Genomic DNA, 12,709 nt, shown 5'->3' with positions numbered 1-12,709 from the left:
GGTCTCAAATCCACATTTATGAAATCCAGGTTTAGTGATTATTGGATGTTATTGCTACAAAATACTGTGCCTTATGAAAACTCCCCTACCCAGCTGCAAAGGTGTTCAGAGGAGATCTAAGCCTTTGCATGTGTGAAGAACTTGTCCATGGATTTAAATTCTAATAGCTGTGAAAAAGCTAAAAAGTTAATTTTCCACATTAGGTTGTTTGAGAATTTATTCATATGTCTCAGGAAAAGACATCTCTTTTGCTTAGAAGGCAAGGATGATAAATTTCCATTGAGAGTTATTAAAAATTGTGAACAATGAAAAAAAAAAAAATGTTAGAAACTAGTCTAGAAATCAATCTTAATTAGAACACTTGATTTATAAATAGTAAACTTTTCTGCATATACTATAAAATTCTGGTAAAATAAGCCAGTAACATTTTTCACAGCAGTGAAAATTGGTAGATGTTTATTTCAAGAAAAGGAGGTCAAATGCTGCCCACACCATAATTAAGCAAAGTTTGTAATTATGTGTTCCTTATCATAGCTCACTTATTATCCGGGATCTTCCATAACTGCATGTTGTTATACACAAATGGTAAACTCAAGGCTTAACATCTCATGCCTGATTTGCAGGTGAAGATTTCTCATTTACTTAGCAATCCAATACATCCAGAACAGACTTCTAAATTTGCATGTGACAAAGAGCACTGATTTTGATGAAAGATTTCAGTCCTGATTTTGTAAAACAGTCCCTAGAGCTCATGAGCTGAGAATAGAATTTATTCTGAGTTTGATTTTGGAGTGAATTTCTAATCACATTAGCTATAAAGAAGGCCTTTTAATTTCACAGTCCCTGGGAAAGTGAAACTTGAGTAAGCCGAAAGCATTGTGAAACAACTTCTGGTAAACATCTGGTGTAGATAGTCTTGGACTATCTACACTGAGGTGGCTGAGCTGTAATTATATCTCTTTCTTAAGATGTGCTTCCAAAGATGGCTGCTCATAATTGAGATATAGTTTATATGCCAGTTTTGCTGAACACAGATACGAATACCAGTCTTATTTGCACTGCTTCTTAAAATGTTAAGTAGAGATAGCAAGACAGGCTATTTGGAAAGCAGTTAAGTTCCAGTATTATGAAATATCTGTGGTATGAGGTTGATTCTGCTGTGCTCTCTTAAAGAGTGCTACTCAATGTAGTGTCGTGTTCTACACAGTGCTCTTCCTGGTATGTATTTTAACACTGAGTAAGTGAGTCCATGACTGTAGTTTGTGATATGTTTGAGACTTCTCCAATGGGAAGTATCTGGAAAGTGCTGTTGTACAGCCATTCTTGACAGTAAACTGGTTCAGTGTTTTGGGTGAACCTAGGCTGTCAGGATGAGAGTGTATCAACTGAGTCTGCAGTGTGGAGTGAAAAATACAAGTGGTGTTTCTGCAGGAAGAAGGGCTTTAAGCAAAGCTCAAGATTTCAACATGATGTCAGGACTGTTGAAAACATACAAACCTGTGAGAGCAGTTCATTGCACAGCCCTGGCAGCCAGATTCAGAGAGGTTTGGACTAGCTGTCCCTTGTTTGAAATCAGAACCTCTCATGTTATTGTTTTTGGAAGTGGGGAAGGAAATCTTTCGTTACTGCATTTCAAGGATAAGATAGGACACGAGCAGATATTGCACCTTGATAATTTCTCTACTATATTCAGTAGCTTCTCCGAAGAAATCTGGGTAGACCTGTGGCTTTATGTGTTGATGGGAAGTAGTTTACATCAGGTTGTCATTAGGCTGTGAAAATCAATATTAATTTTGAAATAACAGAACTAAAACAGAAGTAGTTAAAAAAGAGTTTATTTCCGAGTACCAAACCAGAATTGCTACGATAAACTTTTCCCAGAGAAAACATCTTGTATTTTTTGCCCCTGTAATCTTTTCTCCCCTAAAGAACAGGTATAGTATTGACTAGAGGGAAAAGAACCTTCCATTGAGTTAGCAGAGGTATTTGGTGCAGAAGTCAGGAAAGCATATCCATGCATGGCTGCATCTGCAGCCATGCTCCTGGTACGCCTGTGATGGGATTTCTTAGGAGAATATAGAATAACTGCATGTTTTGATTCACTGAGCATTTATAGCCTTCTAGACTCAAAATCTTTCTTAAGTAAAAGAAGAACATCAAGTGTTGTGGTAGTGAGAATTAGAATGGGAAAGGCAAAGAGCTTTTGACGGTGACATGTCAAGGGACCTTCTGTCTAATGAAGTCTTAAAGAAACTTTCACAACAGGCAGAGACCTGAAGCACTGGCCACTGCCAGGAGAAACAGGATTTTGGTCTCACCTTGTAATTACTACTTTCTTTTTTTTTTTTGTCTATAGTGTTTTGGTCCATTGGATTAGCTGCTGTATTAACACCTTGAACAGGCCTGTTCATCTGACTTAGGTGGATCAATGTAGACTTTTTCCAGTTAAAACATGCAAACTGTTTGAGTGCTAGAAACTCAGGCAATTTTTGCAATAACAGGTAGTAAGATGTGAGAGCAACAGATTTTAGACTGAAAGTTTATGCTAGGGATATAGCATAAGGAGTTTTATTCTATTCATGGATATCATAGAAACAGAGGTCACACCCTTAGTTAACTTCATACTCATACTTTCCACCTTTTCTCTCAAAATGTCCCATTAAGCTTAACTGCTTTGCAAGAACATCCTTTTATCCTTACTTATCTATTAAAACAAACCCGAAACAGTTTTTTGAATCCCACTCTATTGGTAAGAAACTGGAGGAACTTGGAAGCACTTTTACCCATTAAAATCCTATTCTTACATCTATATAAATAAATATAAAACTTTCCCAGCTAGGAGCCACCCCCTCCTCCCCCCAGAAAAACCCCAAAACAAAACAACAAAACACTACCAACAACTACATGGAAATAATAACAACCATTATGTGAAACAGGACAGTTCACTCCATATTGAACTGAACTCTTTCATTGCTCATAGATAAAACTCCCAAACATTATTTCTGTGAAGTAACACAGGATAAATAATATACCTGAACATTAAGGATATCCTTCTAAATTAACTTGATTTGTCACCAACTACATGAGGGAGTTTTGTAACTGTTATGCCTGTATTTGCTTATTCAGTATTCTATTTAAATTGTTTAAATTGTTAAACTACTTTCAATATAGCACTTTGTTAATTTGATCACTTAAATTGATCCCTAAGCAGCAGATGATCTTCTGAAAATTTGGCTTTATACAGTATACAAGCAAAGAGCTTTTGTATTCTGTAAGAACTTGAACTTGTACTTTTCCCTACTATAAAGGTTGTCCCTGTCTGTTTTGAGGAAAAATATCACACAGCAACTGATGCAGAAGAGATTTTCATGTCAGCTGATCTGAACCAGAGTTATTGTGACCCTCCTATGATCCTAAACCTGAGGAAGTTCTACCCACATCAATTAATGCCATTTACATGAGCAGGTTTCAATTCTCATTTTCCTTATTTATTAACAGAGAAACTGTCAGAGTACAACAGAGTATTGGTCATTTAATGGGGAACCAGAAAATAATGAGAAACTTACGGCTGGTGCATTATTTTGAACCGGCTCAGCTCATAATCTGATATATTCTAAAAAGAGAGAAAATAGGTTTTGTATTTTAAATCAATATAATCAAGACAAATTAAGTGAATTTCAACACATTTTTAATAGGGAACTAAGCAAAAACCTAAAAAATAATTTTTAGTTTTGAAGCTACATGGTTGTCTCATCTTGGTTAATGCTTAACTTTTTATTACTGGCCTGTTGTAACATTTCTGGAAGGCTGGTAGCACACACTACATTGTTAAACTGGAATGCAACTGGGCATGAGGCCGATTAAATTACACTGGTTAATGAATCATTCAAAAAAGTGATAAGCAAGCCATTTTACATGGTCTCTTTCCAGCTCCACCACAGAATTTCTTCGGGGTTTTTTACTGAAGTCAGCAGACCAGTATAACAATGGGCGAGTAGAAGATTACTTTAACAATGGTTTGGAGACTATTAACTCCCAGTTAGGTTTGTGTAGCTCCATATACCTTTCACTCAACGTGCCAAAGTCCACGCATCACAGTAAAGCAGTAGAAGTACTTCCAATGACCAAGCTAGTGCACAGCTTGCAGCTGAACTTCTTAAGTCAGGGTTTTAAGCTAGTCTAAATGAAACCTTTTCTGTATCTATGTATTTTCCTTTAGTGCAAAATTTCCAGCAAAATCACTGGATTGTACTCAGAGCAAGTGTGTGATTGCATGGTTTCAGTCCAGAAACCTGCTAATACTACAATCCCCTCTTTCTCAGCATAGATTTCAACAGGAGATAGGGCAGGCTGAAAATACATCCATTTAATCGATACAATTCTAACCCTCCTTCTGGTTTTGACAGGAAGAGGAAATTAATTTGCCTTTTCCCCCCACAAAACTTCCTAAGCACACCTATAATAGATGTGAAAACTCTGAAACAAATACTTTCCAGTGACTTTAGTGCTACTGAGTTTATCGTAATATGACTGATGTTTGGCCAGCCCTAGCTGTTTTTCTGAATAATCCCCCAGCTATCAGACCCATTCCAAACTCTTTTGCCTTTTCTCTCATCACCTCATCAGCATGATAGATGAGTTTTTTATCAGGTATACAAAAGGAGACACTAATAACAAGCCAATGAGACAAGGAGATCAAGTGGAGTACATGCAAGATCTCAGAGAAAGCAGATTTCCTCGGTCTGTATTTAAGTTCATATGAATCTGTGCATACTTTGTTACATTTGTTGGGAAAATATGCCATTTCAGACAGTAGAGAACCGCCTACATTTAATACTTAGCCTGTAATTATACTGGAACAAAAAGCAGCTGCATATCTTCATCCAGTGGGTATGGTAATTAGCAGGTGATTGAGCAGATCTAGAAATCACCAAATTCCTGAGGAAATCTAAAAGTATATTGAGCTGTCTGATTGACATAGGCCATCTGGGCTGTTCAGACTTTGTCAACTGTAATGATGACTCACCAAAAATGCCTCTGCAGGTCAATGATCAGAAATATTCCGGCCATTTCCTCCCCTGTTTCTGCACCTTTTAAGTAAGAGGAGGAGGCACTTAAGCTCTTTGTTGTAAGGATTCGACTCTTATTTGTTCCTTTTTCTGTTTAAAATAGAATATTGAAACCTTAACTAGCCTGTATTAAAGTTGCTGAGGTATAATTGCTTGGTGATTGCAGCCAAATAGCTTGTGTAATTCTCTCTGCCTCTCAAGCTGATGTTTGCCGGAATGTTCTGCTTAAGCAGCACTCTGCCGTAAGCAGCTATTTCCACACAGGCAAATGCTGTGTTGCATGGTCAGATCAAGCACTTTTTAAAATAGCAATTGAGCTTGGTAGAGGAGGAAGCTAAGGATCTAAGCACTTCTTGTACTTGTGAATGTTTTATAGAGAGAGTTTTAATTTGAGTCTTTCTTTTTTTTTTCTCCTCCAAAACTGTCCTCAGTAAGGGGATTAAGCTGCAAGCTTCCCTGAGGTTCGAGGAGATTGCCGTCTATGGGTCCAGCTGAAAGCTCTCTTTCCGTATTTTTATGTTTTTGTTGTTGTTGTTTTCCTTTTATTTTTATTTTGCTTTCCAGTAAATTGAACCATTGATTGCAACTAGGAGTTGCTGTTGCATTTTAGCAACAAAGTTCTGGCTTAAGGAAAGAATACAGAAATATCCTGCAAACTCAACACCTTTAAAATTACATGGCAGCTTCTGTAACATGACTAATTTTTCCAGGTTCTAATTATCCATTGCTCCTGTTGTTGCTTTTGATGTATGTTGTTAGTGATTCATATTGGTGTGAATGGAATATATTGCAAATTAATATGCGTGATAAAGAAGTTACAGTATTTTTTTTTCTGAAGGGATTTGAGCTGCTAAATACGCAATGGAGAACTAAGGGGACATACTGGGTTTCTTGGTTTGTTTTTTTTTTTTCCTTTATATTTACAGTTTCAGGTTAGAGTGTGATTTAGAAAATATATAAAAATTATGTTCTCTTCAAACCTGCTATTGATTTTTTCTTTTCTACTGGCTGCTTCATTCACCTGACATCAGTGTTTTCAGTAGCTCACTTAGTAGCTAAGAGTAATCAAAACTCCTAGCTTGCAGATCAAACCAGCCACCTTCGTTCTGCAGATCAAACCAGCCACCTTCGTTCTGCAGATAGCATCATGGAAGGGAAGAAACGCTGCAGTACTGCAAATGTTTGAGGTGTGTCTCTTGCTCCTTTACTCACAGAAGCGTGTCTTGGATCTGAGCCTATCCTGCTGTAGCAGCTTGCCAACATTGGTGCTGACAAAGGGGAAGCCTTACATCAAAAGCAAAGAGAAGCCAAATTTCTGTACGAGCTGGAGCTGCAGACCTGTAAGTAGGTTTTATGCACTTTTGACTGGAAGAGTTTAGACTGACTCATGCACGTGGACTGTGAAGTAGACACACAGTGAACTGGCATGTCTGAGGTGCTCTAGTTCTGTGCACGTGATTCACAGGCGGTCAGCACATGTGCAAGTGGCTTACATGCCTTAGATGGGTGGGATTTATGGCATCTTGCAGATCTGGGGACATATAGAAGATGACTGGTAGGTTGATAAGGGATAAATAGCATGCAAGTGACTCCTGGTTTGAGAAAACAGCAAATATGGTAGGAAGGTAAAGAGAAGTTGGCTCTGACATGGGATAAAATATTATAACATATTGTGAAGCATATATGGCATGTTCACCTGCCCCAGTCTTAGCACTTCTCTAAGGAAGGTTTCTATATCATAAACATGGCTGTCAGAAGGCATGGGGTTTGGCCATACAGATTTGCTTTAGAGATTTTTTTGCCATGTTTTCACAGTTCCTAGCTGAGGTTGTGCTAAGGGGTATTTTTAACAGTTATTGCCTCAAAAAAGATTTCATATGTCTTTGAAGAAGGTTGTTGGTACAGTTGATCATATGATACAGTCTTTTCAGCCATATTTTGTAGTTCACAGAAGCACATCTGTTTCCTCTTCCTTACTTTTCAGCCCCTTCTTGTAGTAAGCACCTGTACAAAATGGTTATGGCTGCCAGATGCAAATAATACCCTAAACAATCCAGGAACGCTGTGAAGGATCAGTAGGAGCTTGAAGAGGTCAAATTTTGGTGTGAAAGAGGATGAGAGGATTCATTTAAATTTATGATAAATATACGGTGTTGCTAGGTAAGCTATCAATATCTGGGCAGTAAAGGTGCATGTAAGATGACGGTATTATTACTTCACAATAATGCTGAGTTATATTCTGTAGCACGGTCAGTTCTGAGATTTGACCAGTTTGGAGATGTTTGGGGAGGGGGGCAGAATAAAGACCCAATTTTACTTGATATAAAACAATTTAAAGGTTGTTATGTGAAAATAAATGCATAATAGAAAAGCTCTGTATTCAGTATGACCAAGTTTGTTAAGACCTGTTACGTTCATGGAACCTGTTTGGTATTGACAAAGAAGCCAGGATCAGGAGGAACCTACAGCTGTATTTTTTGCTTCCAAAAGACAGAAATTTGGAGTGTAAATAAGAATGGTCTACATTTAGGTAGTCGATAGGAATAAAAATCTGAAAAATCATAGAATTGTACTAAGCCATGTTAATGATATCTTTTATTAACTGGCATAGTAGACTGTCTGTATTTAGGAGAAGATACAGCATTTCTTAGTAAAAATGTCCTTACGGAATATAAAAATATCTGTGTGGAATAAGAATAAGATCTCAATGCTGGCCTCTAGAAATACAACGCAAGCTATAGACTTGTGATATCTGGCAGATAGTGTCAGAGTGTCCCAGACTGAGTAAATAATGGAATTAATGCATAGTGGAAAATTTTATGTTTTTTTTGTTTGTTTGTTTGTTTTTTTTGTATAAAGCAGAACTCTGCCCCATGGGGGTTGGAAAAAAAAGCAGGTGACAAGAAGGTAAATAATGTGTGGAATGCTTAAAATTAAAAGTTGGAGCAGTAGAAATGGAATAAAAAAGACGTATGTTTCTATTGTGAGCAGAGATTACTGTTTTTAGGATATTTATCCATTTTGAAGTGTATCAAACTGACATCTAGTGGTAGCAAGAGCACTTTTTGTGCAAAATGGTTTTATAGTGAGACCAGTTTGCAAAGCAGATTAACAGGTTATAACTGCATTATATATTAGATTTTTGATTCTCTGTACTTTACCCTAACTCAAATCCAATTTCTTTGTTTTACAGAGCCTTTCAATTACACATTTCTCCTTTTACTAATACCTGATTGTTATAATTCAAGTTGGTGGTGTCTGTTCATCTTTACAAATGCATGGACTCCTGCTAAAGAAGTGTCATTCTGATGAATAGTTTCATTAGAGAGGAAAAGGTTGGAAGGAGCATTAGGAATAAAATATTCCCATCCAGAAAGCTGAGCATAAGGGTTAAAGAATCTCTGCAGGGTCACCAATAAAATTGTTCAGCAGTGAATTTTAGACCTGTTATGAATAAACAGAAGTCAGGCTTCAGAGCTGTGATGCATGTCTCAGGTGTGGCATTATTCACAAGTGTAAGCTTCTCTGGGAGAGGAAGCAGGACTTTATGACCAAAACTGAAATCTCATGTGAGCTGAGGCAAGATGTGTGGGATCTGAATCAACGGAGCATACAGGCATGTACTTCAGTCATTCCCAGTGAAAGCAAGAAGGGTTCATTTACTGGGGTCTGTGCTTAACTGGTTTTCTGAGTCATGGGTGGTATCCTAATTTTTCATCCATATTATTATTCAAATAGTATTTTAAAAAATATTTTTCTTACCTATATTCTTCCACATTTTTTCTATCTTATTCTGGTTTTGGTGTCTTTGAAGAAAAAGCCCTTGCTAAAACTCTGCATGATAACTACCCCAATGAGACTTTAATTTAGCTTTGCCTCTAGTACCATTATATACACAATAGGCTAATTGCTAATAAAGAGGAGAAAAAGAACAAAGCTGCTAAAAAAAGAAATTTTATTTAAAAATAAAATATGGCTCAGGGGTACCGTATCTATGGTCAAAGGATGCAACTTAAAATGGACATAGAAATATTTAAAAGCACTATTCAAATCTGTATTCCAGATAATAAGTGAAAGAGATCGGCAACAGAAGGATGGGTAAAGACAAAAGCAAATCTGAAGGAAGAAGGAAAGGAAATATGCTTCAATGAAAGTCTAATTAAGAGTGGGCAAAAATAAAAATCAGTTGATTTTTTTTTTCAGGGTTGGCAGTTTGTGGTGGGAATTGTCAACCTATTTTGGTCATTTTTTTGCTTGTAAATGTTTATTTTACAGTCTTCTTGGTTCATAATAACTGTTTCAGATATCTCAGAGGTAACAAATGTTGGTAAAATAATTCTAGTGAAACATAGCTCTCTGCAGTTTCAAGGCTGAGGTGAATCATGCTATGCTGCCTCTGTCATTATGTCTCTGTTACTTTCAAAACCTGGTGAATCATATTTGCTGAACACAAATGTTGATATTCTGCAATGAAACTAAAGCCATAGTAACAGAAGTGGCATAAGAAACAGCTGCTGTCATTTCAGATAGGTGAGCCTACTGCTTTAACCTGAAAGCAGAGATGAGCAGAAATCCTGTTTGTCACAGAGCTGCTCTGTAAGGACTAGATTATTTGTTAAGAGTTGCACCAGCCAGAACTAGATGATACAGTTTTATCTAACCTGAAGCTGATAATCCAGTGCAGGTGCTTAACAATTCTAATACACTTCTGACCTTTTGGGACTGAATGTGAGAGCGGTTGCAATGACATGAGGCCAATTGTTGTGTGCAGAGTCACTCTGGCTTTGCACTCACTGAGGCTTTTCCTTACTGCTTGGACTCCTATGCTTTTCCAGAGTAGTGAAAACATTAAGGATAAGTCATGCTAGTAGTGCCAGAATTGTTGATATAAATATCAATAAAACCTCACAAAGTACAAATGAATTTGTGTTGGGAGCAGTGTTGGTAGGTAGAGGAATACATGTGGGAATTGCTTGTAAATAGAACTGTGGGGATGAGATTCTTAGTCAGCCGTCAGGAAGTGCTGCTGGTGTTTGTCCTCAGACATGGTTTAGTTAAACAAAACTGCTTGTCTAATGTGTTACTAAGAGCTGTGTTCATGTTACAGGGGTTTGAAATCCAGATGTCCATCATGCTGGAAAGAACAGTAGAGTATTTTACATTTTTTAGGACAATTAAGTTTATTTTAGTACTGTTGATGGAGATCTCTTTGTTGTGTTGAGTGAAAAACAGTATTTTAATGAATGATTTGATTAGGTTTGCACTACATTGTACTACGTTATGGTTTTGAGAGAACTCCAAGGCTGAGGAGCCTGTGCTGCTTATTCTTCCACATTTATTTAACTGCTGAGATGTCAGAAAGTTGACTTTTTTTTTTTTAAGAAAGATATTTTCCTGCAGCAGTAGCTCAGTGAGTCCTTGTGGTTTATCTTGAGGAAGCTGCCTTTTGCAATAGTGCACACATTTAAGGTTAACCCGTTTTTGCTTTGAAAGAGCTCCAATGCAAGATTAAACTAGTTGATCTTTTGTTTTCATATATGCTATGAGTGGGTTTGCCTATGATTTATTTGTTTATGACCTAGGATGTCCAGCCCATTCTATACCCCAGGAACTAATCTTTCACACTTGCATAGCCAAGACTTTTTTGGAACATGTTGTATTCAATCTTGAATGCTGAAAGAAAGCTGTCTGTAGAAATAGTCTTGATTTAAGACAGTAAAGCTTGATCTGCAACATAAATCTTTTTAGTGCACACAATGGGAAAATTCATGTTGTTTTTCCTAGAACATGAGTGTCCCAATTAGTCTTAGGTTAACCTGATGAAGAGATGAGAGGTTTCCAGGGTTCTTTCAAAAACTATATTGTCTTTCTCAATAACAGTGTAACGATCTCTGGGCTGACCTCTATGTTTTCATGTAGTTGCAAGGACATTTACTGGAACACAGAAAATAAAACCATGTCCCATATTTTTATAGTAATGCACTGCTATATGCTTAGGCAAATTAAAATGGGTTTTAGTGTTTGAAAAAGGAAGCAAGTCACCATAGACAGAAATAATAACTATGACTACTAGAAATTTAGCCTCAGCAAAAAATAGCAGAGCCTGCTGATGGTGTGGGCTGCAAGATTAGGAAGTCTTACTTCTTTTTTTGAGAAAATAGAATTCAGAATAGCCAGCTGAAAGTCTTCTAGCAGAACCATCTATCTCTAAAAATGCTTCAGCAATTAAAACATTGTTTTGCAGGACTGCTTTCCCTTCATCATGATTAAGAGTCTATAAAACATTTTGGGAAAATTTAATCAATTTATTTTGATGTTTTTAATATAAAGTAAGAGGCCCAAATGAGGCACGTTGGTGCTACTGCTTTAGGGGTTCCAAAGCATTTTATTTTTACTTTTATGGGAAACTTGCAACTGTTCATTCTGATTCAGAACAAAGGGCAATATTGAAGTGTCAGAAGTTCCATTTTTGGCCACATTGAAGAATTAATGGCTTGGAAAATATTTCTACTCTGTAGTCAAGATACCAGTGACCCAAGATCTCCAAGAAATAGGACATTCTGCAGAAGTGTCTTCAGCATGGGGCTCTGCTGGAAGCAAAACGGATGCTTTAGGAACTGACCTTTCCACAGGACTCAGCCCAAGGTGGGAATGCACTATGCTGTTGACCAGTTTTGGACCCAGTTTAATAGTGACATCTTAAAGGATTTACTCTGTCAGCTGCTTCTAATAACCTTGCCCTTTGTCTGAGTCAGCTGCTGCTTCTAGCTACCTGAATCCTTTTCCAATAACTGCATGCAGGTGAATTGGGTCAAGTGGTGCCCTTCTGTGTCTAGCTTATTAAAACAATGCAGTTGTGAAAACAAAGACTCTTCCTCGGCCATGTGGTTGTGTGCAGTTTCTTTCTAGCTCATCTTCTCTTACTACATCTGTTTTTGCTACCTGGTATTTTCTTAAGTGAACAGACTTCTCCATCATGGATGGTCTTCCAGGCTCTTACTGAGGTGAGAGAAGGGGGGCTCCTCCAGGATCCTCTCTACCTCTTACAGCATCTCTTGCCTCTAGATAACCTAAACAAGTTTTACGGTAATTACCTCGTATCTTATTTCTAAGGGGGGTGTGTGTTTGATAAGACACAGCTAGCAGGGAGCCCTTCTGGTGCTCGCTTTCTGATGCCAGCAAGATGTCACCAAGCAGGGCTGGGGGGAAGGAGCATGAGGCACCTGAACATCACAGTGGTTGCAGCTACTAAAAGGGCCGTACCTGCTCTTTCGCTTCTCCCTCCACTCCTGCCTTGGAGGAGTCTCTCCCATTCCTGTGCTTCTCTAATGCTTCTGTGAATTGAACCATCTGTAAATTAAACAAGGGAGTTCCCTTGAACCAAGGGTAGCTTCTGGTGAGAAAGAGAGGGATGGGAGGAAGAAAATTATTGGTGAGGAGACCCACCACCATCCCTGGCAGCATATTTTTCAGTTGTCTGGGTTTCTGTGAAATCTTATACTGAAGCTGTATTCCACAGCTGCTTTAAACCTCCTGGAAAGGTGTATGCTCTGGGCACTGTGCCTCCTCTACCTTCTCCTCGCTGTCACCAGCAGTTTTATGAGAAGCTGGATTAAAGACAAGGTATGTCTGAAAAATCA

The 12,709-nt window shown here is 37.8% G+C and overlaps 1 protein-coding gene across 7 annotated transcripts in view; it reads right to left on the bottom strand.

Annotated features, from left to right (window-relative positions):
- Nucleotides 1–12,709, bottom strand: part of BLNK (B cell linker) — a 103,596-nt gene that overhangs the window by 64,807 nt on the left and 26,080 nt on the right. For 4 of the 7 annotated variants that reach the window (XM_061459082.1, XM_061459084.1, XM_061459081.1 and 1 more), the window contains one exon: nt 3,567–3,613. The exons of the other annotated variants lie outside the window; for them this stretch is intronic. In XM_061459082.1, coding sequence (XP_061315066.1) covers nt 3,567–3,613 — 47 coding nt within the window. The remainder of the gene's footprint in view (nt 1–3,566; nt 3,614–12,709) is intronic. 7 annotated transcript variants of the gene reach the window in all.

This window comes from Pezoporus flaviventris, unplaced genomic scaffold (genome assembly GCF_033815535.1).
Source record: "Pezoporus flaviventris isolate CSIRO_AGI_PZ_B2104156 unplaced genomic scaffold, CSIRO_AGI_Pfla_v1 ptg000029l, whole genome shotgun sequence".
NCBI classification, from domain to species: domain Eukaryota; kingdom Metazoa; phylum Chordata; class Aves; order Psittaciformes; family Psittacidae; genus Pezoporus; species Pezoporus flaviventris.
The sequence above is the reverse complement of the archived record's forward strand: the minus strand, read 5'-3'. Positions and strand labels throughout refer to the sequence as shown.